We start from the raw sequence: 17,528 nt of genomic DNA on the forward strand, positions 1-17,528 counted from the left end.
TTGTAGTTTGAAGCATTTTCTTTCCTCTAGAGAACGCTTTTAGACGCTGTTTATCAGATAATTAAGCGGTTGTATTTTCTAGAGTCTAGAAAATACAAGTAATAGTCTAGATCCAGACTAATCATGTTTCATGCACCGTCTAGCTTAATCTAGACTAGCCAGGTTTTCATCACGATTCTTAGTAACGGTGGAAACGAGAAAAAACGTTGCGGCAATTTTGTTATTAACTCTGTCTAGTAAATTTTCCAGTTTAACTGGAGTATATTATACAGTGTGTCCGGGCATGTAGTGATCAAACTTTAAGGGCGTAATCTGTGAACAATTTTATCGGTGAAAATACTTTAAATTTGGGGCTTGACCCATTTCTCGCATATTTACAAGGATTTAAGTTTTTAATTTTAAGTTTTCACCTCTTCCTTCAAAAACAAGTGATAGCGTGGGTAACTTAACATTAATAAGCAAATATTTTATATTATGCGATATCCAATAAAATTATATTTTAGTAGAAGTAGAAAACAGACACAAGTTTCATACATTTTAAGGGAGTAAGAATGGATTTAATTAGAAATAAACATGATTTTTTTCACACCTTTTTCAGTTATTTCCCAACACAAGAAAAACCAGGTCGTTAAGGTATGTTTTATTTGCATTTTATTATTAGTATTTGAGCTATTCTACAAAATGAATGTAAATTTATTCGTCTACGTCTATTAGTTTCGACGTAATTGTTGAACAGAGATACCCATTCCCAGCGGTTTCCATAGTAATCGGAATAGGTTGTGTGATTCTTTCAGGCAGTGCATTTTCGCATGTCGCGTGCGCTCTCTTCTTCTCTTTTCACGTATGAATTCGTATTGAATACAAAACTACACTATTTATAAACTATCATCTTTAAATAGAAAAAAACGTCAGATCCGTGCTATTCTCGTGAGAATATAAAGCTACTTAAACGTCGATCGCAAACCATTCGTACTACATTTTAGTCGTCAAATAATGTCAAATTTACATTATCAGAATACGAACTAGATTCCGACTTAATAATAGTTTGAAATTGACATCTTTCTTCCTTTTAAGATGTTCTCTATCGCATGGAAATTATTAGGTACCCTTGTGTTGGAGCTTAGGTTATAGTTTGTAGTATCTTGATAATAGGGGCCTTTTCAATAATAAGCCATTCTTCGGTGAACATTGGGGTTTACTTCGGTTTAAAACAATATTATAGGTATATTAAAGAAAATAAAGCCTTTCTTGTTGGCGGTAAAAAAATGGAAGCTACGCTTCGGTTGGCGGTCGTCGCATAGACAAAAATTCTCTCGGCTCCATAGACTTCTTTCTATGGAGCATGCTTGATTATAATAGAGGGCCAATTTTTTTTTCGATATGTATCTTCCGTTGTAGAATCTTTGAAGTGACTGTGGTGGAAAAAAATATTGTTATTAACTCCTTCATTGACTGCAAGCCGTTGCTTTCGAAAAAACAGACTAATCCAGTCTGGAAACTTAGACTGAAAACCTACGAGTAGACGTGTCGAATTTCCTCTAAAATCTAATGATAGCATAAAGGGGCCCAAAGTTAGGAACAAGACCTATAAATCATTGTTGCAGACTAGACGGTCGGAAAGCATGTTTCTTGGAGGGAAAGTACCCTTAATATTGTATATTGAAAATTTTTCTCAAAGAAAACATTCCTTTATTTTTGAAAAGAAATAGAACTGCATTCAAAGATTTCCAAAAATTTACTTGCCACATCCGGGAATCGAACCAACTAAAATGTATTAAAAATTACACCCTGTATTTTTATTACATGAATCGTTAGGGTTAAGTATAAGGATGAAATCCCTCTAACAAACTTGATAAATCTAATGAAAGGAAAACCATGAAATCTTAAATTATATTAATTACTAGCTGACCCCGCGAACTCTGTTCCGCCTTAAAGGCAATAAATAAGCCATCGCAATTTTTCCTTATTTGCTCACCGTTTAGACCTACCCTGGACTACGACAAACATTATAAAACCAAAATCATCTCAATCGGCCCAGCCGTTCTCGAGTTTTAATCAGACTAACGAACAGCAATTCATTTTTATTTATACAGGGTGTAACAGGCGGGGTGGATCATCGTAAGGCAAACGATGGGGGCTTCATTACCTATCGATATAACCCCCATGTATATTCCGCGATTTTCAATTGTTCCAAAGTTATTGAGATTTTTGTGAAATTTAAGTAAAAAGCCGGAATTCAGTATAAAAGTCTTCACCGTAGCTTAACTACAGTGAGCCCGCCGTAGGCTGGACTTTGGTGCAACACCGCGGTGGGCAACCCTCTAGTTGGGTTCGCCACTGATCGGGCGCCTTATGCGCTCGATACGGCCCGATCGCGAACGTCGGTCTGCGACCGACGCGGACGAACGGACTTCGCTTCGCGAAGCCCACACTCGGCCTCGTCGGCACGCGCACCGACGATCGCCAAACGGCCAGAGTACCTTCTGTACTCGCCACTCTGCCCGGTGAAGCTGGAAAAGCTCCTCAAGATAACATGGCGCGTCCCTTCAAAAAAAAAAAAACTACTGGACCTGTTTGCATGATTTTATTTTCTAGAAGTAGTTCAATAGTGGGTTAGTAGTTTAACCATTGAAAATCGCGGAACATACATGGGGGCTATATCGATAGGTATTGAAGTCCCCCATCGTTTGACTTACGATGATCCACCCCCCCCTGTTACACCCTGTATAGAAGATAGATGTACAAAAAAAATTATGGTATATGGTAGTAGTGAATTTTCGAAAAAAATTCGAAAATCTTTTAATGCAGTTCTCTTTCTTCTCAAAAATAAAGGAATGTTTTCTTTCAGTATTTTTTTCTATCTACAGTATTAAGAGTACTTTCCCTCCAGGTGTCATTAGAAATTCCACCCTGTATATTAGGTACTAAGTATTATAGAACTTTTCTTAAGTTTTCTTTACTCGCACCTGCTGTACAAAGAAATCTTGGTTTAAGCAAACACAGTCTTTTTATCATTTTAATTTCAGCCAAGGTCGTCCAATGCTGAACATAGGCCTTTTCCAATGATTTCCATATTGGCCGGTTGGAAGCGGCCCGGATCCAGCGCCTTCCTGCATCCTTTTTTACCGAGCTAGAATCTAGAACAGAAAAAAAGATTATCAGACTAATCGTAGAATATTTTTGCGTGTGATCCCTAAGTTTTGATTAGTAGCCTTGAGTTGTGAGTCAGCATACTTGTATAAAATAAACATCGGCCTGTAATTCAATTATATCAGCTGAGGCCGAAGCCCTTACAGTGTTGGTTCAGTACTGACGGAACCACGCACTCAACATGGTTGACGGTAAGTGTTTGAAGTTCATATTTTCCCGTCAAAATACGCCAGAAATAATAACAATAGACGCATTAGTGAACAAATGGAATTTTAAAAAAAATATTTCCATTACACTCTTATAAGAGTAAAAATTCTCATCTTATCTGTCTAGATGATGTAAATTTTCATTACAACTTTTAGGTAGTCTGTTGTAGCTGAGATCACTTTAATTGGCAATTAAGAGATTTTTTAATATTCAAAGATTTTACTTTGATAGCGAGTAAACAAAACATTCATTTCACGTATCATATTTGAAAATTACCTTCTACAGTCAGTTGACACATTTAATAATCTGCGATTTGACAAAATAGAACTACCAAAGCTTTATTTTGTTAAATTAAGTTAAAACGTTGTTAATGTGTTTAACGAATAAATGTTGAATATTTCTAGATCTATGGTAAGCTAGTTTAAGTAATAAAGTTTTCTTTAAGTTTTGAAGTTGTTGTGACCTTTTGATCTAGGTAGGTCAAAAGTTTTTTCATTAAAATGAAAGAATTGTAAACTTATTAGAGTACCTAAATTCGTAACAATAAATTCCAAACTGACTACGCTCCATCTTTTTGAGTAACTAAGGTCTTCACTTCGTGAAGCGATTGCGAAATTAAATCTGTCACCAATAATGTTAGTACTTTGTCTATTAGATCCTTTTAATTGCACCTCAAGACTTATTTATATCTTTGAACATTATTTAGTAAAACATTTGCCACAGTTTAAATGCGATACATGAATCGAGCTCGCTCAGAAGTGACCTTAATGATGTGTCAACTCAATTGCAGTAATAGATCCAGGAGTAGTCAAGACCGGCGCCTACAAGTATGAGGACGGTACGCGATACGTCGGCGAGTGGAACTCGAAGGGACAGAAGCATGGCATGGGACACTTGGTGCTGCCCGATGGGACGCGGTATGACGGCGCCATGATCGGTGGTCTTTGCTCTGGACTGGGCGTCATGGCCTTTCCAGATGGCGCCAAGTAAGTAATAAATTATTGAAAGATATTAATTAAAAGACATATTTAATTCAGCCAATCGTTCAGTATGCTAATATTTTCTTCCCGTTTAAAGTTATTCACCTCAATACAATATAGGTATTTCCACTATCGGTATTCAAGGTTATACGCTAAATGATGTTAAGGTACTTATATTTAGATCCAGTTTCAAAAGTTCCTGGATGTGGAGTATTTGATCATGATTAGAAACTTATCTGGCAGATACACTGCAAATTTTTGGTTTCACAGTAGTAATCTTTAACCCTCGCTGTGGGGTGTGACACACCCCAGTCCTTTAAAAATAGCCACAATTTTAAAAATTTGCAAGTGCTGAATTTGAACTTCTCAGTAGCTGGAATTATGACACTGCTGCTTCGATCAGCGTTGCAAAATTAGTCCAGCGGTGATTATCAACTCAGTTACATGCCTTTAAAGTGCGTTTGGGTGTCACACACCCCACCTGGTACGGGACGTTGTTAAAAAGTTTAAAAAAAATGTAACAGTTTTGGTGTAATTTATATATTTTTAGCTTTGTCGATTGAATAAAATTGAATACAAATACTATTTTTCGTGATTTTTACGGTATCTGAAATTTTCAAGCACTTTTAGTCAAATGAGATGACTTTTAGTGCGAATCTGGAAGTTTAGTACTGAGATACGAAGATGTATGTGAACATACACTTATGGGCTACAATTTGTACTTGGTGATACAATTTATGGGCTACTGAAATGGAATAACATATTTTATAAATAAATAAAATTGTTACGCTCCCATTTTATGCATTGAGCATACTAATTTTCTTTCATCAGAATTGTGGTAAATTGAAAACCGATGATCAAAACAAATTTATACCCTTTCAGTTTTTAATTTACTTTTAAATTATAAGTAAATATCTTGTACTTTGTTAAATAAAAACAGTTGTCATAATTAAAGGCACTAATTAAAAATTATACATAGGAAACTGATTCCTAAATTACAAGAACAACGGAAATTGTGTCTTTTTGTTTTTTATGATAAAAAAGTTATAATACATATTTTCAGCTCAGAGCATTTCTTAAACCTAATTAGCATACGTAAATAATCAATATTAAATATTAAATTCCACCTAAAAAAATGCTGAATGAAAATTTTATCACTTTGTATATTGGGGTGTGTCATATACCCCACCTGGTACGGGACGTAACTTTTAGTCACCTCGTACACGGAGGGTTAAAGTACATATACTTATCAAATTTCACAGTTCTCTGAAGCTTCAACCACACCAACGCGTGCAGATCGCTAACTATTATTTTAAGCTTTATAAACCACTTATAATAGACGACTCTATCTGATGTATTAGAGCTGAATGAATATACATACTTTGTATTGCGTGGACTGTCACAGTTCGCGCGACCTGTCATTGGCCTATGATCGCGCCGGCGATGGCGATCAGCACGCGTTTGTGTGGTTGATGCAAAAGAACAAGAGTAGCTAGTAAACTTTGAATGTCAAATACTATGCCTTATAAATAACTGTGTCAGTAACTATGTAAGCTTTATCAGTAACCCGCAACGAAAGTGTTTAGCTAGCACACAATAATTACTCAAAGCGCACAGCCTCTGGGGGATCATGAAATTTGACATTAGTGCCAATCAGCTTTACCAACCCACGCGATAGAAAAATAATAAAAATTCGTTTTAGTTTCACTTTAAAGCTGAGTAGAAAGAAACGTGATATGCATACAAATTAGTGGATTACATTTCCTCCGGGTTTTTGAAAATTCAATCCTCAAACCGAGTAGGCAGGTACTTTTATGGACATCATCGGGACGGCACGGTAAAGGATTTTAGGTGACAAAATAATAAATCTAAAAATGCAATGTTAATGCTTTCAGCAAGGCACAGCATGCTTAATAATACCGAAACGATAGCCTATATTGAAATTTCAACCGTAGCGTTAAATCTATAAACGTATCACCTAAAAATCTCTTGCCGCGCGCCGTCCCGATGATGTGCGCAGTCCCTTAGCAGCCCTCAACTCGTATGGATATCAAAATACCGCGAAAGTTTGTGAAGGGAATTTTAAGATGAATATCATACGTTTTATTTACTCAGATATATTTGTTTTCTGAACAGATTTCGGTCTTTCGCGGATTCGGTTTACGATTTTGTGCGTTTCAACTTTTTTCACAGAATCTTTTTCTTTTTTTTAAATAAAAGTAGCCTAAAAGCTTACTAATTTACTCCTTATAATTATCTATCCTACGGAAATCCTTGGTGGAGGCCGTTGTCCAGCAGTGGACCTCATTTGGCTGAAACGAACGAGCTCCTTATAACATCAGCTATGATATAGTGGAACTTTTTATACTATCTGACTCAATATGCATACAGATCAGAAATACCTTCTATTCCATTCTACATGATTTCAGGTACGAAGGCGAGTTCATGCAAGGCTGGTTCCATGGTCACGGAGTCTTCTGGCGAGCAGATGGCATGAAGTTTGAGGGGGAGTTCCGAGGGGGAAGAGTTTGGGGTTTAGGTAATAATTTCTAATTCATGTAAAGATACAATCCTGAGAGATTTTATAGACTTATCTTATTGTACAATAAAAAAAAACTCCTTTTGTTGAAATCAGTTAAAAATTTAAATAAAGGGTTAGGGTATACCGTTCCAAAGACCCCGCGTTGCCCAAAGGCAACGTTTGGCAGTAATTTTAAATGAACGATTTGAGTAAGTGTCAACAATTTCTTAAGTGCACACGGCGCACATCTACATCTCGTCCAATTAAAAAATATAGGTTTTGTTTTTCTGACAGTTAATTACAAAATTCAAATAAAACGAAATGCTGACAGCGCGTGACCTAAAAGCAATGTTGACATGGCTCCACTATTTCCCTTTGTTTTTGCTTACATAGAAATTCCATAATGATGAATATTGTCTGTGAAAATGAGATGAATATTTTAAGGAAAATGCAAATGAAATGAGTCTTGATTTGAAATTTGATTGTTGGTCTTTTGTTAGTAATTTTGATCGATTTTCAAATTATGAATCGGTCGATTGTTTGATTTATTGATGATTTAATTCTTTGCAAGCCTTATCTATATCATCAGACTATTCATTCAAACATATTTACCTTGTCAAAAAACATTTACGAGTTTTCCGTAATTTATCTATTGAGTATTCAACTGAATTATTTCTATGTAGTTACAGGTTTAATACCTAAACAATTATATTCTTGAGTTCACGGTTAGATAGTTAGCGAACCTGTCACTTAACCCCGTCCTATGTCTAAATTAACAAGCGTTTGCCTTGGCTTAGATTTTAATGAACAGTAACCGGTCTATTAATCCCGGGGGATAGCCTACTGACTTGAAATCCGCAACGTATTAAGGTAATCAGAAGAATTTAAGACTATCTGGGGACGTGACCCCCGCCAAGACGTGCCAAGCGAAGCTCAATGGCACTACGTACCTACTTTTTTAGAACCGAAGTCACATATTTTGACTAAGGAGTTGAGTTCTTGTGACGATCACAACCACTCTGCCATGAGTGTAGCGACGAAGAAGTAGAGTTTTTGAAGTTAGGCCTTATAGAGCTAGTGCGTGTAGAGTTAGAAGCTTGCTCTACATAAGATCTGAAAACTTCTTAATAGTGCGAGCCATTATGGTCTCGCTTAAACAATATTTCACATGGAAATGTTTTTGGTGGGATCGAATTTTGTCTATCACAGAAAACTAAATAGCGCGCGTCCCTGTTTCAAAAACTGGGATAAAAACTATCCTATGTCCTTTCCCGGGACTGAAACTATATGCCAAATTTCATCAAAATCGGTTCAGTGGCTTAGGCGTCAAAGCAAGATAGACAGACAGAGTTACTTACGCATTTATAATATTAGTATAGACTAGCGATCCGCCCGGGCTTCGCCCGTGGTACATTTATAGCTTATACTCGTAAATTCCAACGATGAAAGAATTTTTGAAGTCGGTCCAGTAGTACTTGATATTAGCGCGTTCAAACAAACTTTTTCATTCTTATATCATTAAGTATGAGTATAGATTAGTATTGATTATTTGATCATCAGGTCTGGTGACCTTCAGCGATGGCAGCAACGGTTTCCCTCGCAACGAGGGCTTCTTCCAGGACTGCAGGTTGGTGCGCCGCAAGCGTTGCCCAGAGGTGGTGCAGCGAGCCCAGAAGGTGGCCTATATGGCGCGCGCGCAGTGTCAGCAAATGTAATTCATGGAGTCAATAAAGGCACTTTTGTTTTATAATTAATGGCTGTGTTTGGTTCGAAAGCTGATCTAAAACAGAAGACCACGGAAGACCAGCGTCGTGGCATTATCTACTGAGATGCTACGACACCATGCGGAGTGGATACCTTTTCAGTATCATTGTAATTACCTACTCATTAAATAATTCTAAGTATTGTTGTAAGTGTATAGTCGATGATACTGAATAAACATTTTTTCTTTCTTTTCTTTCTAAAATGAGTTCTAAAATATAACCTTAATACATTATTGTCTGATTAAATTATTTTTGTTTTGATACCTTATGGTATTGTACCACTATTACACCAGAACTGTACCTACCTACGCCCTGCATAATACAAGTAGTACTGCTCTATAGATTCCTCAAATCAAAATCTTCAATAACTTTTGTGTTTCAAACATTAATCAACTCTCGCGAAATTTTTTCGTTTTTTGTTGTTTACGTAATAAATAAATAAAATAAGCCTAGACATCAATTTTATTGTTACAGAGATTTAAGCCCAGAAAAGATACATAACACTCCTAATAATTTTAATTCACTAGTTCTCATAACGTGGACCGACGACATCGTAAAGGTAGCAGGAAAGCGCTGGACGCATGCCGTTACCAACCGGGTAGCGAGCATTGGGGGATGCCTATGTTCAGCAGTGGACGTCCTATGGCTGAGATGATGAGGATAAAGATCAGTTCTCATAATATCCTTTTTCATGTTCCGCGTTGAACTTATAAAATAGGTCCCAGAAAGTCATCCTGCCGTGGTTGGGTCGCCTTCCGACCGTCATTTCGGAGTCGATCGTCATGTAGTTGTACGAGTCCACGGTGATCGAAGGCCACCTGATGGGCAGCAAGCTTGATGTCTCTGGAGTTGGGTCACTGAAACGAAAAAATGAATAAGTGGATATTTTTTCTTCTACAGAACACTACAGTGCGTTTATGTCCGTCTGGAACTCAAGGTATTTAGTTACCTTAGTTTGTCAATATTTAAATGCGTGCGATGGGCGCAGTGTCTAATAACCGAGGGTTTATTTATTTTACTCGTAAGCTACTCGTTAATCTGTATATTAAATCGGATAGGTAGGTATGTACCTACTAAATTTGGATGTGATCACAATGAAGCTCATTTATTATTATAAAAAAACATTTTTTATGTGACAAGAAGCTAACGATAAGGCATATACCTAATAATTCATTCGCCAAATAGGTTTGCAGGATAGCAGGTAATTTAGTAGAATATATTTTTTTACTAGGTGCATTTATTTTTGTATCTTATTGTTTTTTGTGTGTCATTTCTGAATCGATTATAATAAAATTCTTACTGATTACGAAATTTACATTTGAGGACTTCACTTTACTTGTTTTGATAATCTTATCTAGATAGAGCGATTATTTATACTTTCTGTTCAGAATGCTTATTACGCTATAAGGAATTGTCATAATTACGAAATATCTACGAAATACAGGTGTATGGGTATTGAATTCTACATTCAAATTGTATGTAAAGTAAAAAATAATGTAGGTAATTGAAAAGATAAATAAATACGTGTTTTCATACCTGTATTTTGCAAAATTAGTCCACATAGTTGTCATTCGGTCTATTATCAATTGATCTTCTACTGTTGGTCCTTCATTTAAATCTTTGGAGTCGAATAAATACGGCCACTCATCACCATGAGCAGCCGTTCCTATAGTGACATTATTAGTAATTTTTTGCAAATTCCTTTCGCCATAATAAGCGAAAACATATAAAAATATACTCTGAGATTTGCTTGCTAAGTATTTATTTATGGTTCTATGAATGGGATAAACATACGTGTAATCTGAATCGAATTCTATCGCTTCCCAAAGTAGGTCAACAGTTATGTCTTTATCTCCAAAATAAAAGTTCCGTATATTTGCTTCCATTTCAGCCATTTTCACGTCATCAAAATTAAATGTCTCTGAAAGCCTATCATTAATAGCATTGTAGTTGTCAAAATTAAAATTATTAGCATACCGCAAAAGCATTTCTTGATCATTGAATCCTACAAGAATAGGGATTCCTTCTACTTTAGGTGTATCTGCGGTAACCCAAGGTCTTGTCAAAAATGGTTCAACATTTTCAAAGTACATTTCTGTACATGGCTTATAAAGAAAATTCAGTGCATTAGATATGTATATAACTTGATTTGGATCCACAGTTGACAAATAAGATATTGCTTCAAGCATAGAATCAGTAACAAACCCAAGCTGTGCTGCAATATCTATTGGAGCTCTTTTGGGGTGATTGGTAAATACAGTAGAAGCCAAAGAACTACCGCTTTGGAGAATGGCGTTATTGTAAAGTATCTCAGTATCAGAGAGAATGTGGAAATCAATTGAATGTGCTCCAGCACTCAAGCCAAATAGAGTGACCTTGTTGACATCTCCCCCAAATGCTTCGATGTTATCCTTGATCCATCTCAGAGCTAAGACTTGGTCTTTTAGTCCTTGATTGCCGGGCACCTCGGGGATGTCTAGACACATGAACCCATACGGTCCTAAACGGTAGTTGATAGTAACAACTATTACGTCCTGTTTAACTAAAAATTTGGCCCCATAGGTATTGCTTGTCCCTGATACGAATGCTCCGCCGTGGATCCAAACCATCACAGGAAGTAGGCTGTTTCTTGCTGTGTCTGGCACTGAGATGCTGAGGTGTAGGCAATCTAACACTCCATAGTCGTAATTTGGCTGCGCACAAATCTTCGAATTATCGTCGGCGACGAAGACGGTGTCAAATTTTGAGTAAGGAGTAGACGCCTATAAAACAAAAAATACTAGGTAAAATGTATCTTTCTTGTTACTATTTAAATTGGCAAACGTAGTTTGATAAAGAGTTAACCCTTGGAATCTGGTGGCAGTTCCATCAATAGATTTTATTAAAGACAGAATCAGAATATTTGATGAAAGAAAGCAAATACTGATCTTCGTAAACTTACCCCGAAAGGATTGCTCAAGTTTACTTGAGCATATGGGATGCCCAAAAACATATTGTAGTCTCCATCCATGGCCCTAATCCCCGAGATTGATCCCACTGGCGCGTCTACTATTATTATTTCTTCTGGTGATGTCGATGACGTAAGAAATATCACTAAGAAAATTGTCAATAATACAGCCACAACGACTAGTCCGAGCAAACCCCATCGCCACTTTTTATCCATCATAGAAAGAAAACAACTGTTCTGTTAGATAGTTTCTTTCTTCTACATGCGGTACACAATTGCTGTTCTAAAGTGTTGACAGCAAAATGATTCTTGAAATTTTAATGATCGGACAAAATTTGCAGTCCTAAGGTTCAGTGAATGAGTTAAGTGAATGAAAAAACCCGTCGTTCTAAGGAATTATGTGTTAAAATTGTAATGTTTAAGGAAACCTACTAGTTATGCAACCTATTATCTCCAATGTGGTACTAAATGCTATAATGCTTAGCTCAACGTGCTGTCGTCTATACATTATGTGGGTACAGAACCTTTTGTTTTAGTCCGATCGCTTGGCTCCTGATGGATTTTTCAAAGATAAAATTATTGATATACCTACTTCAATACGTATTATTGATAAGAATCATTATTGACGAATAAATAAGTAATATAATTGACCTCGATAAGATAAAAAATAAAAATATTTTCATCGAACAAGAACGGTTTTTACTGTAATTTAATTTGTTTATGTGGATGCAAGAGCTCAATTTCGCTTAACTATTTCCCCCCATAAAAACTTTATCACCGTTTTATCCGTTTATGGATGTTTTTAAAAAGATCCTTCCTTAGTGTTCCCATGGGAACTTATGTTTAATACTTACGCCCGTATTCACCAACGATGCTTGCTTAAGTGAAGCAGCAAATTGAACGCACAGCGTTGAATAGAGCTCTGTGATTGCTTCGTGTGTCATCCTGTGAGTCCACGGCCCACGCGCAATGTTTGTGAATACGGGCTTTAGGCTGTTAGCTGTTTGTTTTTTATCGGTCATGGCACGATTGTTGGACAATGGACAGGGTACTGTCATCCCAACTCTCGTTTCCACCACTGCAAACTACCATAACCAGCAAGACTCTTCGAGTGTTACTTATAGGTCTTTTTAACATAAAAAATCCTATGGTAGGATTTTCATTTTTATTAGATTTTTAGACACTTAAAACTATTTACAGAAAAGAAATAGTTAAACCACGCCAGTAGCTATTTACTATCACGGTTGGATCGATCAGTGAATACTTATCTTTCTTTATTGTCTACTAGCGGCCGCCCGCGACTTCGTACGCGTGTATCCCGTTTTACCCTCTTCATCTATCTTACGCAGTTTAGATTTTTTCATACAAAAGTTTTTTCCCGCTAACTCCCGTTCCCTTGGGAATTTTGCAATATCCTGTTGTAACTAAGCTTTTTGTTTACTAAAATATCTGCATGCCAAATTTCAAGCGTCTAAATTAAGCGGTTTAGATTTTTCATACAAAAGGATTTTCCCGCTAATTACCTACTGTTCCCGTGGGAATTTTGCAATATCCTGTTGTAACTAAGCTTTAAGTTTACTAAGGTACTTGCATGCCAAATTTCAAGCGTCTAACTTAAGCGGTTTAGGTTTTTCATACAAAAGGATTTTCCCGCTAATTCCCGTTCCCGTGGGTATTCCTAAGTATATTATAACCTGCCCAGGAGTACGAAGAATAATTGTACCAAGTTTCGTTAAAATCCGTCGAGTAGTTTTTGTTTCTATAAGGAACATACAGACGGACAGACAAACAGACAGACAGACAAAAATTTTACTGATTATATTTCATGTGCAGAATTGATATTTCTACAGATATATTATAAGTATAGATTATGACACATACTTACTGATGATTTGGGATAAGATTCGATGCTATTTATACAACGTATAAGTATTAAAGAGTCGTTCAAATATGTATGTATATTACGTACATAACTAATAGAGAATTTTAAATCGAAAAGTATTTTTGTTTTCAAACAAGTATTTTATCGCAATCATTACTCTGATTAATCATTTATGACGTCAACGTCCCTTAGTTTGATCATTTTAATAGATTATCGGTTAACACACGTAAACATACATACCATAATACATATCTAATAACTTACGAGTATAATAATAAAATTGAACCAGCATATTAACTTGGTCGGTCATTAAGTTACATCTTAAGATTGCTCCGATGTGAGAAATTGCTTTGCTGTTGAGTCAGGCGTTAAAATAACTGAAGCTCGGTAGAGGGAGTACTCATATAACTTGTAATAGCGTCATTATAACTAGTTTTGGATTTATTAATCAATTAAAGATTAGGTGATATTACTTACCTTACACAATCGAATTTCAAAATTGGAGCGTTAATTCTTCCTAAGTATAGGAGCAAAATCAGACTTTTTTATCGGAACGATAATGACCCTTCGTTCGTTCGTTTCGGCCAAATAACGTCCACTGCTAGACAAAGGCCGAGATTTTCCACAATGAACGGTCCTGCGCTGCCCGCATCCAGGCTCTTCCCGCGACCCTTAGATTCTCTGAAATAAAACCTAAAACAGAACCTTACAGATCGTTTTCTGCTGCTAGCTGAAGTCCATTCAAAACGGGAACTAAATTCTCCGTGAGCTGCCAGGTCATTAACTGAAATACAATTATGTGGGAATCAGGAACGGCAGAAAAGTGAAGGGTCTATCAAGGATCGCCACCATTGTTGAAATAAATGATATAATTAATTAATTAATCTACAGTCAGTACACGTAGATGATTAAACTCGTACTTATTGCTGATCTTATCCCTGTAAGGACTTAATACCTAACGTTCTTATTTGGCCAAAATATCTTTGAGTTGTGATCTACGCGTATGACTTCTAATAATTTTCAATATTCTTAGTATACGGTTACCTAGCGTATGATGGAATAGTTTTCCAATTTTCCCGTCAAGTAACATTGTATCAGCGTTCAATTCTAATGTAGATCATAGCCTTAGCATTATTTTAGCTGGTAATACCACACAATGATAATAAAACCCTTGAAAAAGAGGCTGACAATAGTGACCGATTTTCTTGCGCTGCTTCTTCTCAGCACTGGCCCATTTACTGTCCCGAAGCAGTGGTAGGGTTAATACTGGGACGTGTAGAAGTGCTTTTTGAACGCTTGTTTGCAAAAATAAATGAGTTTTATGAGTTTTTAATACAATAGAATACACGTCAAAGTCTTGAGCATGATAATCACTCGCACACGTGTTGCTATGATTTCAAAGTAAGGAGTTGTTGTTAAACAAAGGTTGGTATTAAGTTACCTCAACTTCGTACACGTGTACATCATTTTCCAGTCGGCCAAGATCTCTTTCCATATAAGACTATGTCCACCAGAAGGGTCAAGCTCATGCTTCAAAATTTACATTGCTAATTCAATTGTTCTTTAAAATAACTAAGTTTTAAAAGGTCTCTCGCCTTCGTTGAATTGCAACAACTATACCTTTAACGGTGCTACACATAGGATTTATTGAAGGCTAGTTTTACACTTTCTTCTTTCTAGTTTTAATGCGAGTCACAGTTTCACGTAGGTACTACGAGGTATTTAACTGAGGCATAGTGCTGCGATTCGAACTTTGTCCTCACTACCAGGATGTCATATTAATAATAGAAGATAATACCTTGCTCCTTAAGCTGGCTCTACACTATCGTCCAATAGCCCAACTCAGGTCTCACCAACAAGACCCACCAGTCTCCACACGTCTATGAGCCAGACGTTCCAATGTCATTCACTATGGAGGATACTATGATTGGCGTCATGGTTGTCTTTCTTTATGTTTTGTTCAAGTTCAAAAGCATAAAAAGCTTTTGACGATATATGCTATGTAGGTTTTAAAAACTTTTACTTTGTCTCCTTTTTTAGTGATTCCTTTGTGAGTTGGCCAAATCTTTTTATCTTGACCATCCACCATTAGCGCTAACTCGACCCAACAACATTAAACATAATAGTCTTTGTAGGACTATCTAGGCACGTGGAAGGTTGGACGCACAGTAGACTGTTGGACGATAGTGTGGAGCTGGCATTACACCCAACTGATGGCAAAAACAGTGGAGGTTAAGTTTATAGTGTGAGCGCAGCTTAAATCAAATTTCTCGCATAACGAGGGTGCATACTAATTGGCGCGGCAGAAGTAGAGTGAGTATAGTTTCAATGCATTTCTGCGAGCATGGTATATTTTCAGAGTAACATTTCGCATGTGTGGTTAAATCTAACTGCATTCTATTAAACTTAACTTTCTTAATGGAATTATAATATGTACTTACTAGTAGTAGAAACTTACACAAGACCAGATTGGTGAGCTTTTGGTTGGATCGGACCCCTGGCCTGTGGTGCTTTCTGATATCCAGTATTGTTTTAAAAACATTTTGCCCACGTTCAGTTAAAGATGGCATTTGGAATATATCCTACTAATATTATAAAGGCGAAAGTTTGTATGGATGTCTGGATGTTTGTTACTCTTTCACGCAAAAACTACTAAACGGATATTGTTGAAATTTTCAGTATTATTGTTTATAACCCAGATTAATATACAGTGTGAGTCACGTTAAAGTGTACATATGAAAATAGATTAAACTAGACCTATTTTTATCGACAAAAAAGAGGTCAAAAATTTTTTGAGATTTTTTTTTTATTTTTATAGAATTTTTTTTCTTCCAATTACTTATTGTAAAGAAAACGTAATAACTTTTAAACTAAGCGATATATCCTGATAAAATAAAAACAGTAATAATGTTAAATAACAGGCAATACTAAAAAAAATACATAAAATACACAAAAAAGTTCAACAAATAATAAAAAATTATACTTTTTGAAAAAAATCTGCTTTTAAATTCGTGTTTTTTTGGTTATTTGATAAATTTCTCCAAAAAATGCCCCTATAACCGGTCGTTTTTATTACTTTGTATTATTTTCTATCGTATTACCTTAGTAAAACCAAAAATCGCATGTCTCTATCCCTATCACAACATTTGCTATGATCGTTTGAACAAAGGCCTGCCACAACATTATTCTCCGCTACAGGTAGAGACAATTTTAATTTTAACTAAAATGCTTATTTTACTTCGAAATCTTTTGTTTTTATTTGAAATCTAACTTGTCTTTATCAAAATTACAAATTTAGAGCCATTTTCAGTTTCGTTGTTAACGAAGCTTTGAATGGCGCGCCCGGAGAGGCTTAGTTCAAACGATCATTGCAAACGTTGTGATAGGGATAGAGACGTGTGATTTTTGGTTTTACGAAGGTAATACAATAGAGAATAATACAAAGTAATAAAAACAACCAGTTATAGGGGCATTTTTTGGAGAAATTTATCAAATAACCAAAAAAACACGAATTTAAAAGCAGATTTTTTTCAAAAACTATCTTTTTTTATTATTTTTTTGGCCTTTTTTGTGTATTTTGTGTATTTTTTTAGTATTGCCTGTTATTTAGCATTATTACAGTTTTTATTTTATCAGGATATATCGCTTAGTTTAAAACTTATTACGTTTTCTTTACAATAAGTAATTGGAAGAAAAAAAATTCTATAAAAAATTTAAAAAAAATGTCAAAAATTTTTTGACCTCTTTTTTGTCGATAAAAATAGGTATTATTTCATCTATTTTCATATGTACACTTTAACGTGACTCACACTGTATAAGCTATAAATTTATGCCGATTTGTGACACTAAAGAAGAACGGTCATCTGTGACCCAGGCCCGACAGAAACGAGACATAAGTACCTCAGTTTTATTGTCATGTCTTAATTAGTTAAATTATATATTTTTTGTATTCGAAATCTATGTATAACACCAAAATATTACCCTTTGTTTTTGTTCAGACGTTATACAAAAACTAATACAAAATGCCTATTTATCACCAAAATTGGTAAATGTATGTACCTAAGTGTCTATTACAGCT

At 35.7% G+C, this 17,528-nt stretch overlaps 2 protein-coding genes across 2 annotated transcripts; one reads left to right on the plus strand and one right to left on the minus strand.

Annotated features, from left to right (window-relative positions):
* Positions 1–3,280: 3,280 nt before the first annotated feature.
* Positions 3,281–8,674, plus strand: rtp (MORN repeat-containing protein retinophilin). The gene is made up of 4 exons (XM_028305574.1): positions 3,281–3,341; positions 4,148–4,343; positions 6,767–6,876; positions 8,419–8,674. The coding sequence occupies exons 1-4, from the start codon at positions 3,332–3,334 to the stop codon at positions 8,571–8,573; spliced, it is 471 nt and encodes a 156-aa protein (XP_028161375.1). The 5' UTR covers positions 3,281–3,331; the 3' UTR covers positions 8,574–8,674.
* A 391-nt stretch (positions 8,675–9,065) lies between these two features.
* Positions 9,066–11,845, minus strand: LOC114353542 (cholinesterase-like). The gene is made up of 3 exons (XM_028305584.1): positions 11,563–11,845; positions 10,158–11,383; positions 9,066–9,478 (listed from the first exon to the last, which is right to left on the minus strand). Exons 1-3 carry the CDS (start codon positions 11,785–11,787, stop codon positions 9,289–9,291), a joined length of 1,641 nt encoding a protein of 546 aa, XP_028161385.1. The 5' UTR covers positions 11,788–11,845; the 3' UTR covers positions 9,066–9,288.
* Between the last annotated feature and the right edge of the window lie 5,683 nt (positions 11,846–17,528).

Source organism: Ostrinia furnacalis, unplaced genomic scaffold (genome assembly GCF_004193835.3).
Source record: "Ostrinia furnacalis isolate ACB-3 unplaced genomic scaffold, ASM419383v2 OfSCF1734, whole genome shotgun sequence".
In the NCBI taxonomy this organism is placed as follows: Eukaryota; Metazoa; Arthropoda; class Insecta; order Lepidoptera; family Crambidae; genus Ostrinia; species Ostrinia furnacalis.

Excerpts from the sequence above, each read along its gene's own strand:
- rtp (XM_028305574.1), top strand. Across the intron at positions 4,344-6,766 it reads GCCTTTCCAGATGGCGCCAA|GTACGAAGGCGAGTTCATGC; the intron begins GTAAGTAATAAA and ends ACATGATTTCAG. Across the intron at positions 6,877-8,418 it reads GGGAAGAGTTTGGGGTTTAG|GTCTGGTGACCTTCAGCGAT; the intron begins GTAATAATTTCT and ends TTTGATCATCAG.
- LOC114353542 (XM_028305584.1), bottom strand. The coding sequence starts at position 11,787 with ATGATGGATAAAAAGTGGCGATGGGGTTTGCTCGGACTAGTCGTTGTG. Across the intron at positions 11,384-11,562 it reads ACTTGAGCAATCCTTTCGGG|GCGTCTACTCCTTACTCAAA; the intron begins GTAAGTTTACGA and ends TTTGTTTTATAG. Across the intron at positions 9,479-10,157 it reads ACTAATTTTGCAAAATACAG|TGACCCAACTCCAGAGACAT; the intron begins GTATGAAAACAC and ends TTTTCGTTTCAG.